The sequence below is a fragment of the Bubalus bubalis genome, chromosome 2 (assembly GCF_019923935.1).
Source record: "Bubalus bubalis isolate 160015118507 breed Murrah chromosome 2, NDDB_SH_1, whole genome shotgun sequence".
Classification (NCBI taxonomy): domain Eukaryota; kingdom Metazoa; phylum Chordata; class Mammalia; order Artiodactyla; family Bovidae; genus Bubalus; species Bubalus bubalis.
In genome coordinates, this window is record NC_059158.1 from 47,456,279 (window position 1) to 47,477,975 (window position 21,697).

Here is a 21,697-nt window from a genome sequence, read left to right on the forward strand (position 1 = left end):
TCCATGGACCAGCGATCAGTTAAGGAAAAATCTCTTCTAGAGCCACTTGCACTGAGGTAGAACCGTCCTCACCTCTCAAAGCTGTAGCACATTTCTTCTCTTCACCTTTTTCGCTAAGACATCCGAAACCAAATGTCCTTCTAAATCACCCTAGATTTCTTCAGCCTGATCTAATTTTCTGGTATAATTCTCCTTCTTTTTATTAGTTTGAATATGTTTTATATGTAGAGCGAATAGTGTCTTATCAAATTTATTTGGGCATAAATCATGTCAAATCATCTGGGGAAACCAACACACCACAAAGTATATAAATGAACAGATATTACAAGAATAAAGCATAAAGTCCTGATTTTATTGCAAGCCAAAAAAAAGCCAGTAACGTACCTGAAAGCCCCTTTCACCTTGATTTCCTTTGTCCCCCTGCAAAAAGGCAGTTTTATATGTAGCATAATATAATATATTCTGTAACTTTTCAAATAAACATGTTTTTCTTCAGCAAAGAAAAATACATGGTCTCATGCAAATTCCACAAGTGCCTTATATACAGAAGCTAACATAATATTTGGGAAGAGAGTAAAACCACATTATGTCAAAGTGATGTTCTAAATGAATACTTTCTTGTGCTCTTATATTCAAAAGAAAGTTTACTACAATTTCTTTGTTATAAGGAAGAAGAAAACTTTTCCATATTGATGACAATCTGAGGTTAAACAAATAGAAGACTTGACAAATCTTGTTTTATGAAATCAAACTGAAAAGTCTTCTTACTATTCAGCCAACAGTAGCCACAGATTTATAAGAAACAATGAAACAATGTTGAAATGGTATTTTAGAAAATATATGCTTCAAAAATTAACTTTTGGGGTAAAGTCATATACCATAATATTGTTTCCTGGAGTTTCTCAGCCAGGAGAGATGTTTGAAACCAACTAGTTCAATGTCTTTGCTTTTATAATTAACACAAACATCAGGAAAGGTAAGCATTTGCCGAAAGTTGAACTTGGGCCATGCTATCCAAACATAGAGTTTTGTGCTTACAGCAAATAAAACACAGGTTTTCTTTTAACTGGCAAGTTTCTGAACAAGGAAATTCTCTAAATCCAAACATATATTCACATAGATTTAGTAAATAAATCGGAGAAGGCAATGGCACCCCACTCCAGTACTCTTGCCTGGAAAATCCCATGGACAGAGAAGCCTGGTAGGCTGCAGTCCATGGGGTCACTAGGAGTCGGATACTGAGAGACTTCACTTTCACTTTTCACTTTCATGCATTGGAGAAGGAAATGGCAACCCACTCCAGTGTTCTTGCCTGGAGAATCCCAGGGACGGAGAGCCTGGTGGGCTGCCGTCTATGGGGTCACACAGAGTCGGACACGACTGACTTAGCAGCAGCAGCAGTAGTAAGTAAATACTATAGTCAATAGTATTAAATAAATACTATCCACTAAGAGTCCAACACTTAATCACTGCTGTGTGGACCATCCTTGCATCAGCAAGTGCTGCCTGCCACTCATCAGAGCAAAAAAGATCACTCTGGGGACAATAACCTAGGGCCCGAACAGATAACACATGAGGGATAGAAAAAATGAAATGATACAAAACTTGAAACAGCAAGGGATACAAAGATGGAGACATAAGAATTTGTACCCTTTACAGAACAAAACTGGTACAGTCACTTTTAATCTGGATGTTTAGATACTAACTCAGGGGTGTGGACTTCTCTGACAGATAGCCAGTTAAGTTCTTGCTCAAAGCCTTCAAGCCGACAATAATATTTATACAGATACAACTCAGAGCTTTTTTATTTAACGGGATAGAGAGAGAATCCAAGGGAATGCTATCTTATCTCACCAAAATATTTTATGTGAATATATAAGCCTTACATTTTAAACTCAAATTAAATTTAGATGAACTATTATGTAATATAATTGTTTCAGAGAAAAGAATATCATGGTCAAGCATTCTGGTTGTAATTTTTATCATTTCAGACTTTTGCTTCAGTTTGGGAAAGATATTCATACTTTGGTTAAGAGTGGCTCGAGTTGAATATCTGGTAACCTGGAAGGGTTAGTTTTAAATTTACACTGCATCTGCTTCTGTGACTTGAACCCTTTTTTGTTATTGTTAGCATACACAATGGCCTGCCTGAGGGAGGTAACCTGAGCCACCTGTGAAGGACTGTCAGGAAGTGATACAAATACATCCCCTACCTGAGCCTTGCCATTCTATAGGATACTTGGAAGGACTGAATAGTCTTTTTCCTTTGTTTCCTCACCTCCCCCCATCTCTGATCCATAAAAGAACCCAGCATCCAGGCCCTGACAAGAAGGTTCTTTTGGGGCACTAGCCTGGATCTTCCTGGTCAGCTGGCTCCCCGATTAAAGTCTCTTCCTTGCCTCAAACCTCGTCTCTCAGATTCACTGACTTGTCGAGTGGAGAGCAGAGCGAGCTTGAACTCGGTCACACTTTCCCTAAAAAATTCTTGACTCACCTGGGTTGACTACTGAACAATATGAATTTACAGGATATTACTTAACTGTATGTTTCTGATCTATCCAAGGTCCTCACGCAGGAGACAGTACCCATGCAGGGACACGAAAGAGGCCACAGCTCTTGGCATGGGGTTGAGCACATTATGTGTGCGCCAAGTACGTAGGTCATCTCACCGCTGAATGTATCATTGGTCCTCCTATGCTACTTGCCCAAAAGAAAAACCTACATGTTCACAGCTGATTAACACTGAATTATGTATCCTAAAAATCATACCTTTTTCCCTTGAATTCCAGGTAAACCCAGGTATCCTGGTTCTCCTGGGGGACCCACCGCTCCTGGCTCTCCCTAAATAACACAGAAATCACATGAACATCTCAGACCCACTGCTTGTGAACAACCCCACTGCTTGTATCTCTACATACATCTCAAATTTAAAACCAATTGTTAAAAACTTTATGAACATTCAGAGTTATTATTACAGAACTAGTAAAGAGTGAAAAGTACACGGATATCCTAATAAAATTTTTTATGTTTCTTCCTATCTTTTCTAGTTAAGAAATTCTGAAAGCATATGATATTTGAAAGCTTCATAAATAGTTGGTATTTTTCTTATATTTATAACTTCAGCAATAAAAAATTAAGCAGTGAAAATAATCAACATGGGTATCTCTCTTTGCATTTACTAATATTTTCTCTTCATCCTTGAAATTGCTTTTTCTCACAAATCCTCCTTTAAAAAACTTATTGTTACAAAACTGGTATTAAAAAGAAGCAATAAAATTATTAATAATTTCATTACCCAATATTTTTATTTGGTTATATATTTTCCCTCTACCTGTCACAAACATATAGGCAACTTAGTTACCAAAATGTGCTATGTATGCATAATTTTATAATAAATTATTTACTTCAAAATATATTAATATTGAAATTTTTAATATACCATTATATTCCAAATTTTTTTAATTATAGAACATCATTCAATTGTATTGATTTACCATATTTAATAAAATTCCTACTGCCAAACACTCATTTTCACCATTTTTATAAACAATATTGGGGTGAACATTCTTATCATTAAATATACACATTTATGATTTTTACTTTATATATCTGGAAAATTATTTTCTTAAACATAAATTCTTGAGCTGTTTTCAGAGCAAAGAATATTCTGTGTTATCTTAACTGAATTTTCTACTCCTTATCATGTCACAGGTATTATTTCCTTTCTTTTAAATGCCTTAAATAAGAAAGACTTACAATGTGAAAGTATATAATGATGATGTCTCAACAACATTTAGGTTAAAATTTTAAGAGATAAGATGTACTCCTAAACATGCTTCATGGTGCTTTGGGTTTGCTTTGTTTGTTTTACTGTTAGCCCTAAACTCTTGTCACATTAACTAAAAATGACTCTCTTTTGCGGAAACTAAGTTCTGTTCTCTTTGCTCACTGTGAGTTGTTGAGTATGACTCTAGATTTTTAAAGGCTAGAAAAGAATTTAAAATGACTGACATCAACTATTTGGTTTGGAGGAAACTGGTAAGGCATTTGTGACTCCCAAACTGAAAATAAAGTCCCATCCATCATCAACCAAGGGACAGAACCAGCCTGGGACACACACACTCTGATGCTCAGCCACAGAAGACAGTGACATTCTCTGGACCAGAGGGGATATTCACATTAGCAACCAACTTTTACCAGTTCTAGAAAAACCAAGGTATATGTCATGCCTTTATTATCCAAACTATGATAAAATATCCAAAACACAGAAATGAAATTGGCCCACATTCACCACTGGCTTTCAGGTACCTTAATTTCATCCTTCATTTCACATATCTTTTCTTAATACAACCGTTAATCTCACCAAAAAATGAGAGGACCGCATATGTTGAAAACATTTCCAAATGCATCAGAACACAATGAATTACCTTGAGCCCAGAAGCCCCAGGCAGCCCTTGAAGTCCAGGTTCGCCTTTAGTTCCCTGTCAATGCATCAAAAGTATTTTAAATTTTGAATTTAGTCACTATTTATATACTCACCAGACATTTAAAGGAACATATTTTAAACAATTTTTACAGTTTCAACTTTCAATTGTTTGAAAAATAGAATCTATATGTTAGGTCATCTTATTAAGAAAAACTATTTTAAGCAAGGAAGTGAGTCTGCATATTTATTAAGTCTTCAATGAGCCTTTTGAAGCTGGTAGCTCCAAGTAAAAAAGTCTTTAGGGACCAGCCCTAATCAGCTAGGTCTGTGTTGCAGAGGCCAGACCCATGTGTCTTAATAGCATCCTCTAGGCTGGAAATCTGGAGAAGGCAATGGCACCCCACTCCAGTACTCGTGCCTGGAAAATCCCATGGACAGAGGAGCCTGGTGGGCTGCAGTCCATGGGGTCGCTAAGAGTCGGACATGACTGAGTGACTTCACTTTCACTTTTCGCTTTCATGCATTGGAGAAGGAAATGGCAACCCACTCCAGTGTTCTTGCCTGGAGAATCCCAGGGACGGGGGAGCCTGATGGGCTTCCGTCTATGGGGTCGCACAGAGTTGGACACGACTGAGGCGACTTAGCAGCAGCAGCAGCAGCAAGCTAGAAATCATCCTTCCCTGTTTCACCTTCTCTGTAGAGCTCATTTTCAGTATGCAACTTAAGGAAAGAAAATTAGCCTCAAATGCACTTTTGAGTGGCTTTTGGAAGAAACATGAATCAGGTAACGTTTAGTTTGCATGCTTTTTCAGAATTCCAGTACAGTCCTTGCTAACAGACACTTGGAAAGCAAGACCGAGTTGTTAGAGCAAAGCATGTAAGATAGGAAAACAGGACTGGTTATAAAAAGAGACAACCAGCCTCCTGGTTCATCAGGAGAGATTGTTAGAGGTGGTTCTGGCTTTCAGATATGCTCTGACACCTGAAATCATAACCCAGTCCATGTCTGGCAAAACCCTGTTATTAAAGAGGTTGGTGTGACACCCAGGAGAAGGGGGTGATGAGCACCCAGAGTCAGGGCAGGTGCAGTGATCAGCAAGGAGAACCACCTTCATTCTCAGCTCATGTTGAGAACCACACAAACATAATATTTGCACTTAATTAAAGCATTTGTCACATTAACAGCATGATTATTCCATAGCATCATGGTTCCTTAAAATTTCTAATTTTACAAATGGTTAAGCTGAAACTCACAGGGGTGACAGAACTGGCTGAAAGCGACGTGACTTAATTATGTTAATGTACTTTGATGTGATTTAGGTGATACTTTACAAAACTGGAATCTGGTATGGCAAAAAAGACTTACATGTGGTTCAACACCTATTCTAAAAACGAGTAGTGTAGTGGAAATTGGAAGTTCTCTAAAGATCTACACAGATTCTCAGCATCATAGCTGCCTTGCTTGCAACAGCTTCATTGTTCTACTGTTGACCTTATATCCATTGATATTGTAGGCACTGTTCCCAAATACATTAGTTGACACAACCAGAGGAAGACAGTAATATAGAGCAGCAGTCCCCAAAGTTCTTGGCATCAGGGACTGGTTTCGTGGAAGACATGGTTTCCGCAGACTGGGCGGGGGATGGTCCAGGTGGTAACACAAGTGATGGGGAGTGATGGGGAGCAGCAGGTGAAGCTTCATTGCTCCCCCACCCCTCACTTCCTGCTATGTGGCCCAGTTCCTAACAGGCCGGTACCAAGGCCCAGGGGTTGGGGACTCCTGATGCAGAGGCAGGTAAGCTACGACCTGTAGGCTAAGTCAGCCCAACACCTGTTTTTATAAATAAAGTTGTAAAGTTTATTTTTATAAATAAAGGAACACGGGTACACCCACGCAGCAGCTGCTTCTACATTCTAAGAGCAGGGCTGAGTGACCGCATCAGAAGCTGTATGGCCCTCAAAGACCAAAACATGTCCTGGCTGGTCCTTGGCAGAAAAACATTCTAAGACCTGAGCTAATACATTGCATGAAAAGAAGGTCAAACATTTCACTGAATAGATTATATTTTAGAGGTATAATTTTAACATCTTGAGTCTATTTGAAACAAAATATGTTCAAAAATAGATACTAAAAAATCTGTTTTAACATCTTGAATCTATTTTAAAAATTGTACAAGATGAGGGAAATCAAACTTCATAGTAATTTATGTAAAAACAAACTGGGATGTTAGAATTATTTGACTCACCAGCCATATCAGCAGACCTGTCCAAGGGGTGGATGCCACAAATACATCGCTCTAAAATCTTTTATGGAAAGTCCAACAGATTTAACTGACCTCCAGCTCAGTGTGAGCAAATGATGGGAAGTGGCTAATTTTAAAACACTGATAAAATCTTAGGCTGTAGTTCTTAAGAATTAGAGCATCCAGAATCACGGAAGAGTCCATTGTATCCCAGTTATTTAAGGAGCATACAAATACTCTACTTTTCTTGCAAAATGACCTTGAGAAATGATGGAGAAGGCCCATTTGGTAGGCAACACTTCCTACTGCTAGGATCCACAATGTTCCAAGGACCCTCAGAGTTCACCCCTGGGAACAGGGCAGCTACTTTCCCTGACTCACTGGGTTCCCATGACATTTTATCCTATCTCTTTCTCTAGGTACTTTAGAAATTAAAAGTAGAATAGATAAGCCCATCTACTCATGTTGTATGCCAGGATCTATTTCCCTGGTCTAGTTCAAGGATGAATGCTTTCAAAAGAGCAGATTCCATCACTTTCTTTCAGAAAGCTATCCTAGAATCTACTCATTAGTCAAGAATAGTTTCTTAAGTCAAGCCAGAATCTACCCAATCTGATCCTCTAATAAGCCAAGAAAAAAAGAAATTCTCTTAGCGCCTGACTCTGAACACCTAGAAAATAGTTGAACCATGAAACTCAAAGAATTTCAGTTCTAACTTAAAAACAGCATCACCTGAAATCTCAACATATTTGTCAAGCTTGCCTTACTTTTTTAAAATGTGGAAGAGAATATGCCAACTAATGCCCAGTCCTGAGGGAGGAAACGCCTAATAAAACTCGTTACAAGGCATCTTACAAATAAAAATTCCACATATATTCCACAAAATAAAATACCAAAGAAGGGCTTGAAAGTTGGAAAAGTTACCTCCCTCATTACTAGAGATGCTCTAGATAGAGGCTTGAGCACTGGTTCCTTAGAATTCTGGGTGTTGCTCAGTGCGCCGGAGCTACCAGTGAGGCTGGAGGGCTGTCACGAGGATCCTGGACTCCTTCCAGCTTAAACTAGGGCTGCTTCACATTACTGTGCTTTATATGCTTGGTTTTCACCTAAGACTTCATTCCTCCAAGTGCTTGTTTACAGATTCATACCACATTCAAAATAATATCAGTGTAGTGAAAACTCTGACTGAAGTACATCAATGGTCATTTTGCACAGAGTCCTCGGTCTTATTAATTTCATTTTCTTTACCTTAGATCCTGGGGCTCCAGGCTGACCTGGTGAGCCATCGCTTCCCATCAAACCCTACATTTTAAGTGGGAATTGCAAGAGCAATTTAGAGAAGAATATTAAAAAGCAGTCAATCAAGTTATACAGTCCCATAATAATTAATCCACTAACGTGTAATGCAATATATGGGAAACTTCCCTTCACACAACCAAATAAAGGAGAATAAAGAATCACGTTATGCAAGATAACATGAAGGCCAGAAAAGCCCTTACAACTGGTTGCTTAAATCACCTACCAATAGCAAAAATTACCGGAAAGCTAGTAAAAAACAACTGTAAAGAAAAGTTTATTTTTCCAACACTCTCACTTTCTTCCTTTTCTCATGATGACCAACATCTAAATTTCTTCCTAAATATTATTTTGGTCAATTTTACTTACATTTTTATTTTCTTGAATAATGTTTTAACAGTGTTAAAATATAATAAATTCTCTGAATATAATAATCTGTAAGTTACAAATGGCTATATTTTTACTAATCATCTGATTCAAAATAAAACACTGAATAACTACTCTAGCAACAAGGAACTAATTTAATTTAGATTCAATTTATATACTATTATATATATTAAAAACATTTGCTTTCTCTTTATCATAGCAAAGGAAATGGGATAAGCAAAAATATTCAGTTAGCATTATCAGAAAACAGAATCTCAATATAGTCACACTGAAAATACCGTGTCATCACTACTATGCTTTGCTATCAATTTAGGCTGTTATCACAACTATAAAATGTAAAATATACTACTCATAGCACAGTATTTCAAATATTAGAAATATTAAATATACTTATTTTTGAAGTTCAATGAAGTTCTATTCAATACTTTCATTTTCTGGAAGCTAACTTAAATACTAGTAAATAATTAAGTTTAATATTTCAATGAAAAAATAATTTGATCATGATGATGGAGGTAGAGGAAGAATATTTCATACAAATCTTTCACCAAAATTTTATCAAATCTTTTCACAAGGTAAATACCTGCTTTTTAAATTTAAATAATTAAATGAAAAGTCAGAAACTATATTGTAAAGTAATTAACCTCCAATTAAAATAAATAAATTTATATTAAAAAAAGAAAAGTCAGAAACTATCAGATATTTTTTACCCAAAATAAAAGCTGTTACAGGCAATTTGATCCATAGGTTAAAATCCACATCACTTTTAGTAATAACTTTCAGAAATTTTTTATGGAGTCTTATATACCATAGGATTTTCATAACTTTTAGTATCAAACTCATATGTCCCTTTACTCCCAAAACTTCCAAAATTATTTTCTCACTAATTTAGGAGCTTCCTATAACAACCTGTTCTGAATTTATTGTATTCTTCCTTATTTGTATAAATTTGTAAATTATCTAAAAAATAAAAAAGAACATTTATTTTTAGACCTTTTCATGGTGCTCAGTTTTTTTGGTTTTGTTTTTTTAAATAAAGAGCTGGAGTATTTGTTTTCTGATTTAGCTACAGTAAGAGTTCTTGATCTTGTCTTAGATAGCCAACTTTTTGAGCAGCTGAAGAAATCTATTCTCCTCTATAAAAATGGACAAAATCTTTTTCATACAAACAGATGGCAGTTGTGGAGCCTGTATGTCTCATTGCTGAACACCTGCATTGTATGAGGTTGAGAATGAGAACTCTGGGTACATCGCAACACTATTTCACACCCCAAAGAATGACACTAACGTACAGGTATTCCCGGAGCTCCTTTCTTCCCTAGAGGTCCTGGAGGCCCAATGTCTCCCTAAAAGTCAAATACAGATAAAGTTTAAAATTGCAAACAATCAATTCATCATTAGGAATTTCCTAGCAAAGCATTCTGGAGAAGGAAATGGGAACCTACTCCAGTATTCTTGCCTGGAAAATTCCATGGACAAAGGAGCCTGACAGGCTATATAGTCCATGGTGTCGCAGACTGGGACATGACTGAGCATATCATAGCATTAGATTTCAGCTTTGGGGATTGAGTGTTGACCTTATGCTCCAAGAATTTCTCTGAATCAAGAACATAAGCCCTCATCGTCTTTGAGAGAGTGCTGGTCTTATGAGAAGTAGGGGAAGTCTTCAAAGATCCTTTAATAAAACATACTCTCTATTACAACTATAATTATGAAGATTTGGAACTCTGCGGAAACCTCATTAGAGATAGAGATACAGGAAACAAGAGGGCTGGGGGTGTTGAGGGTACATGCTCAGGTTTCAGGAAACGACACTGGGCGGCTGAACACCTACAAAGGCTTAAGGCTCTCAAAGGCGGCTGAAGTGGTATACACAGGCCTGCCAAGCAGGGGCCAGCTAGGCTCCCCAAGCCCCAGCTAGGCTGACAGGATGCCTGCCTGCTAGGATGAAGCAATGAGCTCAGAATCAACGATCAAGACAAGAGAAGCAGAAAACCACAAGACTGAGAATCAAGAGCAGTAACAATGAACTGCAGATGTTAGAACAGCTAGAAACTGAATTTGGAGCTATTATCTGAAATCTTCACAAATGAAAGAACAGAATCATCAAAGACTATTAAGACTGAAAACAGAACAAGAGGCTATGAAGAATTAAAAACATGCTATTAGCACAGAGAACTATATTCAATATTTCCCTGGTGGCTCAGCTGGTAAAGAATCCTGCCTGCAATGTGGGAGACCTGGGTTTGATCTCTGGGTTGGGAAGATCCCCTGGAGAAGGGAAAGGCTACCCACTCCAGTGTTCTGGCCCGGAGATTTCCTCGGACTGTATCATCCACGGGGTTGCAAAGAGTTGGACACAACTGAGCAACACCACCCTTATGACAGAAAGTGAAGAGGAACTAAAAAGCCTCTTGATGAAAGTGAAAGTGGAGAGTGAAAAAGTTGGCTTAAAGCTCAACATTCAGAAAACGAAGATCATGGCGTCCGGTCCCATTACTTCATGGGAAATAGATGGGGAAACAGTGGAATCAGTGTCAGACTTTATTTTTCTGGGCTCCAAAATCACTGCAGATGGTGACTGCAGCCATGAAATTAAAAGATGCTTACTCCTTGGAAGGAAAGTTATGACCAACCTAGATAGCATATTCAAAAGCAGAGACATTACTTTGCCAACAAAGGTCCGTCTAGTCAAGGCTATGGTTTTTCCTGTGGTCATGTATGGATGTGAGAGTTGGACTGTGAAGAAGGCTGAGTGCCGAAGAATTGATGCTTTTGAACTGTGGTGTTGGAGAAGACTCTTGAGAGTCCCTTGGACTGCAAGGAGATCCAACCAGTCCATTCTGAAGGAGATCAGCCCTGGGATTTCTTTGGAAGGAATGATGCTAAAGCTGAAACTCCAGTACTTTGGCCACCTCATGCGAAGAGCTGACTCATTGGAAAAGACTCTGATGCTGGGAGGGATTGGGGCAGGAGGAGAAGGGGACGACAGAGGGTGAGATGGCTGGATGGCATCACGGACTCAATGGACGTGAGTCTGAGTGAACTCCGGAAGTTGGTGATGGACAGGGAGGCCTGGCGTGCTGCGATTCATGGGGTCGCAAAGAGTCGGACATGACTGAGCGACTGAACTGAACTGAAATGAGCAACTTTCATGTCACATAAGGAAAAAGAATCTAAAAAGTCATTAAGTTTTATATATATATATATGTATATGTATATATAAATAAAACTGAATGACCTTGCTGCATACTTGAAACTAACACAACACTGTAAATCAGCTGTACTTCAAGAAAAAAGAATAAAAAGATATCATTGAAATTTGAAATTCTAGAAATGAAAATTATGATTGCTTATATTTTTGTATCAACTGATGGTTTAAACAGCAGGTTAGACACAGTAAAGGAAGAATAAATAGAAAATAAACTGGAAACATAACCAAAAAATTAACCAGAATTTAAGGATCAAGGATATGAAAGTAAGCAATTTAGAGATGGAGAGGACAAAATTAGAAGGAATGAGATATGTCTAACTAGATTTTCTAGAAAGAGCGGAAAGTGGAGAATGAAGAGAAGTAACATGGAGATTAACAGCCCACGTTGCTCAGAGTTAACAGAAATACCTACACAGAGCCAGGAAGGAAACTGAATTCCCACCAAGATGAATACAGATAAATCCATACCGAGACACACTGTGCTGAGCTTTAAGAACACTAAACACAAATAAAATACCTTAAAGAATGCCAAAAGAAGGGACAGATCACTTGCAAAAGAATGGTGATTAGAACAAGAGCAGATTTTTCATAGTTAACCATGGAAGCCGGGAAATGATAGTAGAAAAACTTCAATGTATCAAGAGGAAATAATCATCAGCCTTGAATTGTATACCCTACAAAAATCCTTTCTCAAACACAGAGTAAAATAAAGATATTAGTAATTAAATAAAAACTGAACATTTACAATCAAGACATCTGTACTAAAGGAATTTCTAAAGATATAGTTCAGGAAATAGAAAACTTACCCTGAAAGGGTGGTCTAAGAGAACAAGATAGAAAGTAACCAAGTAAAATAGAAAGTGTGTGCATAAATTCAAATTTATACTACCTGTATAAAACAACAAAAACAAATTGTAAGGTCAAAATAATAGCTTCCAAAATTAAATCATATTTGAACCATTAACTAGTGCCATAAATGCAACAAAATATATTCTATGTGAAGAGACATCACCACTTTGCCCTTTTCATAAACAGATCCCAGGCCCAAATCTTTCAACTTTCAGTCATACTTACTTTTTGTCCCATTAATCCTTGGTTTCCAGGAAATCCTGGGATTCCCTGAAAAGAAATAAAGTAGATTTTTAATTTAAAAAATTTAGACAGTATAATTAAAGAAGAATGGGCCAAAATGGGAGTTTTAACTTGCAAATGATGCCAATCATCAAGCATAGCTCTGGACAGCATGAAACTGCCATTTATAGGAATTAAATTTTGGAAAAGAAAAAATTTATAGGATTTAATATTATATGAACATGTACTGATATTTATAGCTTTAAATATAGACTTAAGAAAAGAAACTATGAGGATATTAACCTTGGCTCTTCTTTCAGAGAAACATAAGTGATAAAATAAGGATATTTCACTTGACCACTTTCTTACTTTACTTATAGTGATTAACACAAAAAGACTGTCAAATCATAGGAGTTCAAATGCAACAAAACAGGTCCAAAGGCCTCACAGTTTCTCAACTATAACTAAAACTAATGAAACTAAAGACTTCTCTTCAAACTGAGCCTTGAAACACCCAGGAACTTAACTCCTTATGTAAGATACAGTGCTCTTTCTCCTGATGACTTCCTTGCCAAGAAAATTGTGGAGCATATGCAGAGCAGTTTGTGGAGAGACACAAAGAGAGAAGGAAAGATAATTCATTCACCTGGTTCAACCCAAATGTACAAGTTCTCTAGCAAGATTCAGAGAAAATTAATGCTAATTGTCTAACTTTAAGAATAATGCCAGCACATTTATTGACAGGAAAGTAGTTCTATTGACATTCGATGCATTTACCAAAATGATCATTTATCACACATATTTATTGAACAGTGATGGTATCAATCAAAATTTATTTCTTCCTAGCCCCTTTCCATTTTCCTAGCTCCTTTCTTGATGACACTTCAATTGAACAAATGGCTATCATTTGTTTTGATGTAAATGTATTGACTCCGGCCAAAAAAGGGATTTGGAAGACAGGGAAATTGAGCACCATCAGTATTTCTCTGAAAGCCCTCTGCATCCTCAAGGCTTTCAAAGAACAGCAGTGGTCCTCCATAAATCAGGGCAATGAAATCAAGTATTTTCTACTGCAGGGAGAGTCTGCCATTGTTTTGACGTCACACCTTAACTATTAACACTTGTCCGTGTGGTAGCCACAATTATGGTGCAAGATACAGCACACAGTTCTAGTTTTAAAACCCAAACTTAAATTCCATAAAGTGGAATTCAGTTTGATCCTATTTGGCTCAATTCAGTTCACCCTTTGCAGACAACAAAAGTTGTATGAGAGCGATGACCATCAACAAGGGGCTCACACACAAGTTGAAAACACAAGTCTTTATAAACATACTAACTAGAGAAAAAATAAAACAACATAAAAATTTAAAGTAACATTATAATACATGAGCACAGTATGTCCATTAGCACTTTAAAGAGAAATCAAAAGTAAATAATTGAGTGATGAGTATAAAGAAAACAGAGTGATGTGAACTGTGTGCTTGTAAGGCAGAAAATGCATACTCTCAAAGCAGTCAGTCAAAGTCCACTTCAACAGTCCACATTTCAGCATGAAACCATCCAGAACCATATCCTATTCAAATACACACTCACACAAATTCAGTAAGATGATGAAGGTCTGAATGTAAACAAAATTCAAGTAAAATCTGCCTGTAAGCTCTTATCAGATGCAAGGTGGACTTACAGAGTTCTGCAGCTGCGTCAGCGCTGTGCTGCTTAGCCCCAAGAATTCCTAAAGAGATCCTGCAATTGCCCTGACACCGTCAGACCTGAGAAGCTGACTTTTGTGCCGCATAGAAACTTTTGTTACTTAAGGTTTCATCCCTGTTCAAATCTCTATGCTCTTACACAATCTATATTAGTAGTTATTAGTTACTCCTGTCTCTGCAGCCAACCCCACTGTCAGCAAGGCTACATTTTCACTCTGAAGGAAAAACAAAACTATGCCCAAACATCCCTGAGCAGCACCCAGGCCTCACCTCCTAGAAGGTCTTAAGAGCCCCCATTCCACCCAGATCAGTCCCTGGATTTGATTCAATACCTTTGATCTGAATAATTCTAATACTAAGCATGGTCTACATTAGGACACACCCACAAATCTTACATTATTTCAACATATCCAATATCTAATATTGAGAGTATTTGGGAGGATTTCAGATTAAGAAAAATAGATTCCTTTGCCTATTTCCTGTCTTCATAAATTAGTCAAACATGAATACATTCAGTCAAAGATATGAAAAGAAGTCATAATATCTTCTAGTTCAACTGTATCAAGAATTATTAAATACTTACTTCATAAATACCAAGCAAAACACATAATACTATATAATATTCAAAATAAAATGTAAAACAATTTATAAAAGCAATTCTTGGCAAAACTAATATAATACCACAAGCATGCATAGAATAAAAAACTGTTGAGAGAGAGGTTCATGAGAAGAACTGAAATCACTCAGAGCTATATTAGTTAATAAAATTCTCCTAGACAGTATTTTCCTGGGTCTCCCAATACGCTCACTGAAATTGACTAAACTTTGCCAATTTTGCACTAGTAGAAATATTATTCAAAACTATTTGAGTGTTACCAGTTTGTTGATTCAAAAGTATTTAGTAACAATTACTTCATAGGGTAAATGTTTTTCCAAGCAAACTATTTTATATTTCATATTCAGCCTGTGTGGTTTTGGGTTCAGGCTACTGTGAACATGTATAAGTAAAGACAGAAGCAAGAATTTTATTTGGTGAGAATAAAGGAACATGTTCCCTCCAGTTCTATGATTTCAGTTTGGGCTTGAAGAAGAGCAGAAAATCAAATGGAAAATCCTGTGTAATGCTGTGGTGAAAGAATGCTGACATGAAAAAATGTTCTAGAAGCTTCTCTGTAACCATTAAACCATTACTGTATAACAAAAAAGTCATTAAAAATAGAAATGCATGATTTAGAATAAAGGGTTTGGTGCCTATTTCCTAGAGACCACTTCATAATGAGGGAAATATGTCCATGATGCATTACTTAGAAAAGACAAGATATCACTTTATACTTTTCCACATGCAATGGAATATTTAACTCCTGAAGTTAGAGCATCTTGGGTCAACTCTGACTAGATTGGGTGCATTCCAGATGGTATGGTTGTTGACTCTTGGATCAAATCTGCTGTTAAGTAATGCAATAATTTCAATGTACAAAAACAAATCTAATCAACTAGTGGAATTTTTAAATCAAAAATTTCAACCTTTCTACAGAGTTTTACAGATATTTATTATCATACAATTATCAAAATATTAGAAGTATATAAAGTTTTCTTCTATTATATCAAGAAGGGATTTGCTCATTCCTAAAGATGCAATTCACGGGGTCGCAGAGTCGGACACGACTGAGCAACTAATCTGATCTGATCTGAAAGATGCAATGAATACAAAACACATATATTGACAGTATCATTCTTATTAGCTACAGACATTATAAATGATTATTAATAAAGGCCAGAATAGAAGCAGTTGAAAGTCTGGATTCTGGAGCCAGTCAGACCTTCATCTCATACTGATTGCCTCCAGGCCAGATATTTAAATTAGAATCTCAGTGTCCCCATCTTATACATGATGAAAAATAACAGAACTTAGCTCTATGGTTGGTATATTATGTCAGTGAGTTCTCACCAGCACTTAGCTCGAGCTTCCTGGGTGGCTCAGATGGTAAAGAATCTGCATGCAATGTGGGAGACCTGGGTTTGATCCCTGAGTCAGGAAGATCCCTTGGAGGAGGAAATGGCAACCCACTCCAGTATTCTTGCCTGGAGAATCCCCATGAACAGAGGAGCCTGGCGGGCTACAGTCCATAGGGTCACCAAGAGTCAGACTTGACTGATCAAATAAGCACCCAGCACACAGCTCAGAGCTGGGACTAAAATAAACAAATTTGCGTGACTTTTCAGAGCTCATTCCTGAAAGTCGCAAAATAAATGAAGTCAATTCTTTTCCAAGACTCATTTTTTGTTTTCCTTCATTTTGAGGATTTTTTTTTTCTCGCTCCTTCTTCTTTTTTTAACATCTTCCCGCCTTGCCTTCCTCTACCTCATTCCCGAAAGTTCACACTGTGTTCGAGATGACTCTGGCAATCTAAGGCTTACCACTAGGGGGCACCAACAGGTTAGCATTGCCGCTCATTCAATAACTTTGCCTTTTCATGTTTGGCTGATTCTGACTGCAGAAAAATACTATAATGAGGTTCCAGATTAAGACGGAAGATTAGAACGATCCTGAGCTCATCCCCTCTCATGGACACACCAAATCACAACTGCATAGGGAACAACCATCTCTGAGAACAACCTGAAGACTAGCAAGACAGATTTTCTACAATTCAGGACAAAAGGAAAAGGCTACACAGGGGCAGAGAAGCAATCTGGTTATAATTCTCATCCCCAGTGTGAAGACCCACCAGTGGGAGGGGTATCAGAGCTGGAGAGGTGCCCCCTGAGGAGTGAGGGGTGTAAACCCCATGTCAAGATTCCCAGCCTGAGGCCCTACACTGGGAAGATGAGCTCCATAACATTTGGCTTTGAAAACCAGTGGGGTTACACTCGCTCCAAGTCCCAGGACAGATACAGCAGCTTGAAAAGCTCCTGGGTCATATGAGAAGGAGATCCTTTGAATAATTTATGGCAGGTGCTGGGGGACAGGGATCTGGTGGAGCTTCTCTGGGATCAGAAGTGCTGGCAGGCATCATTCTTTTTCACTCTCCACCTAGCTGGCCTGGTACTTCTGTCATTTTCTATCAACCTAGCTAATACCATGCATCCCTTTCCCCAGCATTCCCCAGAGGACCTGCCCTCGCTGCCTACTGTAAAGCTCCTCCCTCCCCATCCTACACAGCAGGCTGCCCCAGCACCCCTCCAGAGCAGCTCCTGATCCAGGGAGCCAACCCACACATCAGGGAGCCAACCCACACATCAGGGAGCTATCACAGCCCAATCACAAGAGGAGGACACATGTGACCCACACAGGAGATACCCCAGGAGCACCTGACTCTGGTGACCAGAGGAGACTGTACCACTCAGCTCCACAGGACATCTTGTACATAAGACTGCCCTTTCAAATCCGGGAGATGTAGCCATTATACCTAATACATAGAAAGAGACATATAGATTTGGGCAAAGTGAAGAGATGAAAGAATACCTTCTGCCCTTCTGCATGAAAGAAAAAGATAAAACCTCAGAGAGAGAACTAAATGAAATGGAGATAAGACATTTTCCAGGTAAAGAGTTCAAAGTAACGGTCTCAGAGATGCTCACTGAACTCTGGGGACAAATGGCCTAACCCAGTGAGAATATCCATAAAGAGATAGAAAATATTTTTTTTTAAAAAAGCAACAGGAACTGAAGAATACTGAATATGAAATGAAACACAGACTGGAAGGAATCAACAACAGATTAGAGAATGCAGAAAAATGGATCAGTGATCTGGAGGACACAGTAGTGAAAATCACCCAATAGGAGTAGAAAAAAGGAAAAAGAAACCAAAAAAAAAAAAAAAATTAGGATAGTTTAAGGGATGTCTGGGACAACACCAGGCAAACCACCATTTACATTATAGGGGTTCTAGAAGGAGAAGCGGAAAAGGCACTGGCACCCCACTCCAGTACTCTTGCCTGGAAAATCCCATGGACAGAGGAGCCTGGTAGGCTGCAGTCCATGGGGTAGCTAAGAGTCAGACACGACTGAGGGACTTCACTTTCACTTTTCTGCATTGGAGAAGGAAATGGCAACCCACTCCAGTGTCCTTGCCTAGAGAATCCCAGGGACGGGGGAGCCTGGTGGGCTGCTGTCTATGGGGTTGCACAGAGTCAGACACGACTGAAGGGATGACAGAGGATGAGATGGCTGGATGGCATCACTGACTCAATGGACGTGAGTCTCAGTGAACTCCAGGAGTTGGTGATGGATTCATGGGGTCACAAAGAGTCGGGCATGACTGAGTGACTGATCAGTTCAGTCACTCAGTCATGTCCGAATATTTGTGACACCATGGACTGCAGCACGCCAGGCTTCCCTGTCCATCACCAGCTCCTGGAGCTTGCTCAAACTCATGTCCATCAAGTTAGTGATGCCATCCAAGCATCTCATCCTCTGTCATCCCATTCTCCTCCTGCCTTCAACCTCTCCCAGCATTAGGGTCTTTTCCAATGAGTCAGTTCTTTACATCAGGTGGCCAAAATATTGGAGTTTCAGCATCAGTCCTTCCAATGAACAGTCAGGGCTGATTTCGTTTAAGATTGACTGGTTTGGTATTGGCACAAAAATAGACCCACAGATCAATGGAACAGAATAGATAGCCTGGAAATAAACCCACACTTGCATGATCAATTAATTTACAAATAAAAAGCCAAGAATATAGTGGTGGGGGGGGGGAGTCTCTTCAGTAACTGAGATGGGAAAACTGGAGTTACATGCAAAATAATCAAACTGGAGCACTGTCTTACACCATAACTCAAAATGGATTAAAGACTTAAAAGTAAGACCTGAAACCATAAAACTCCAGGAGAAATTTTTTGGATCCGGCTCCTCAAGCAACAGCAACAAAACCACAAATAAACAAATGGGACTATATCAAACTAAAAAACTTTCATACTGAAGGAAACCATAAACAATGAAAAGGTAACCTACTGGATGGGAGAAGATATTTGCAAATTATGTATCTGATCAGATCAGTCGCTCAGTTGTGTCTGACTCTTTGCGACCCCATGAATCGCAGCACGCCAGGCCTCCCTGTCCATCACCAACTCCTGGAGTTCACTGAGACTCACATCCATCGAGTCAGTGATGCCATCCAGCCATCTCAACCTCTGTCATCCCCTTCTCCTCCTGCCCCCAATCCCTCCCAGCATCAGAGTCTTTTCCAATGAGTCAACTCTTCGCATGAGGTGGCCAAAGTACTGGAGTTTCAGCTTTAGCATCATTCCTTCCAAAGAAATCCCAGGGCTGATCTCCTTCAGAATGGACTGGTTGGATCTCCTTGCAGTCCAAGGGACTCTCAAGAGTCTTCTCCAACACCACAGTTCAAAAGCATCAATTCTTCGGTGCTCAGCCTTCTTCACAGTCCAACTCTCACATCCATACATGACCACAGGAAAAACCATAGCCTTGACTAGATGAACCTTTGTTGGCAAAGTAATGTCTCTGCTTTTGAATATGCTATCTAGGTTGGTCATAACTTTCCTTCCAAGGAGTAAGCGTCTTTTAATTTCAGGGCTGCAGTCACCATCTGCAGTGATTTTGGAGCCCAGAAAAATAAAGTCTGACACTGTTTCCACTGTTTCCCCATATATTTCTCATGAAGTGATGGGACCAGATGCCATGATCTTCGTTTTCTGAATGTTGAGCTTTAAGCCAACTTTTTCACTCTCCACTTTCACTTTCATCAAGAGGCTTTTTAGTTCCTCTTCACTTTCTGCCATAAGGGTGGTGTCATCTGCATATCTGAGGTTATTGATATTTCTCCCGGCAATCTTGTTCCAGCTTGTGTTTCTTCCAGTCCAGCGTTTCTCATGATGTACTCTGCATAGAAGTTAAATAAACAGGGTGACAATATACAGACTTGACATACTCCTTTTCCTATTTGGAACCAGTCTGTTGTTCCATGTCCAGTTCTAACTGTTGCTTCCTGACCTGCATACAAATTTCTCAAGAGGCAGATCAGGTGGTCTGGTATTCCCATCTCTTTCAGAATTTTCCACAGATAGAGGGTTAAAATTCAAAATATACAAAGAATTCATATATCAACATCAAAAAAATAATTAATCCAATTAAAAAATGGGAAGTGGACCTGAATAGGAATTTCTCCAAGAAAAGCATACAGATGGCCAAATACACATGAAAAGATGCTCAACATTGCTATTCACCAGGGAAATGCAAATTAAAATCACAATGAGATATCACTTCACACCTGTAAGTATGGCGATTAACAAATAGGCAAAAAATAACAAGCATTGGTAAGGATGTAGAGAAAAGAGAATCCTTGTGCGCTGCTGGTGGGAGTGTAAATTGCTACAGCCACTATGGAAAATAGAAGGGAGGTCCATCAAAAAACTAAGAATAGAATTACCATATGGTCCAACAATTCCACAAAGTGGTAGTCACCAGAGGGGGTGGGTGGGGTGCTGGGCAAAACAGGTGAAGGAATTAACGGGCACAAATTTTCAGTTATAAGACAAATAAGCCTCAGGGATGTGCAGATGTGCTGTACAGCACAGGGAATAGAGTACATAATATTGTAATAACTTGGCATGGTGACATGGCTACTAGACTTACTGAGGCTATCAATTTGTAAAGAACAGAAATGTCTCATTATAATGTAGTATGGTGATATTGTAACCTGAAAATACTGTAATATTCTATGCAAACTATACTTCATTTTTTAAAAGGGAAAATGCTATAATGACATTGACTTTTTAGTCTTTTGGACTCTGTGGGAGAGGGAGAGGGTGGGATGATTTGGGAGAATGGCATTGAATATGAAACGAGTCGATACTGGATGCTTGGGGCTGGTGCACTGCGACGACCCAGAGGGATGCTACAGGGAGGGAGGAGGGAGGAGGGTTCAGGATGGGGAACACATGTATACCTGTGGCGGATTCATTTCGATATTTGGCAAAACCAATACAATATTGTAAAGTTTAAAAATAAAATTAAAAAAATATATATATATATATTTTTTAAGTATGTTTCATTACTATTTTTGAGAAAGAAACATGTTTGCAGTGGAACTCTGCAATGTTTTCAATTTTTTATTAATTCCACACTAACTGGCAGATCATGACAAATGATGTACAAAAGGTTATTTTGTAGTGAAATAATTCTGAAGAGAAGTAACATAATCATAGCTGCCAGACCAAAAAGCAACCATTATACAAGTACTTGCAATAAATCCTTATAAGGAAATTATCAGTTTATGACACCCTTTAAAACAATTTTACTACTCCCTTTCATCTTTAAGGGGATGAAAAGGAATCTAAGAAACAAAGGTTGAAGTTATTCTCCCTAGTCTACAGACTAGGACTCACTTGGAGAT

General features: G+C 38.4%; 1 protein-coding gene across 3 annotated transcripts in view; it reads right to left on the reverse strand.

Moving 5' to 3' along the window:
• The window catches only part of COL21A1 (collagen type XXI alpha 1 chain), a 236,239-nt gene that overhangs the window by 13,275 nt on the left and 201,267 nt on the right, over positions 1–21,697 (reverse strand). For all 3 annotated transcript variants that reach the window (XM_044931869.2, XM_025272314.3, XM_044931871.2), the window contains 6 exons: positions 12,638–12,682; positions 9,642–9,695; positions 7,918–7,971; positions 4,428–4,481; positions 2,770–2,841; positions 385–420 (listed from right to left, as the gene is read on the reverse strand). In XM_044931869.2, the coding sequence (XP_044787804.1) occupies positions 385–420; positions 2,770–2,841; positions 4,428–4,481; positions 7,918–7,971; positions 9,642–9,695; positions 12,638–12,682 (315 nt within the window). The remainder of the gene's footprint in view (positions 1–384; positions 421–2,769; positions 2,842–4,427; positions 4,482–7,917; positions 7,972–9,641; positions 9,696–12,637; positions 12,683–21,697) is intronic.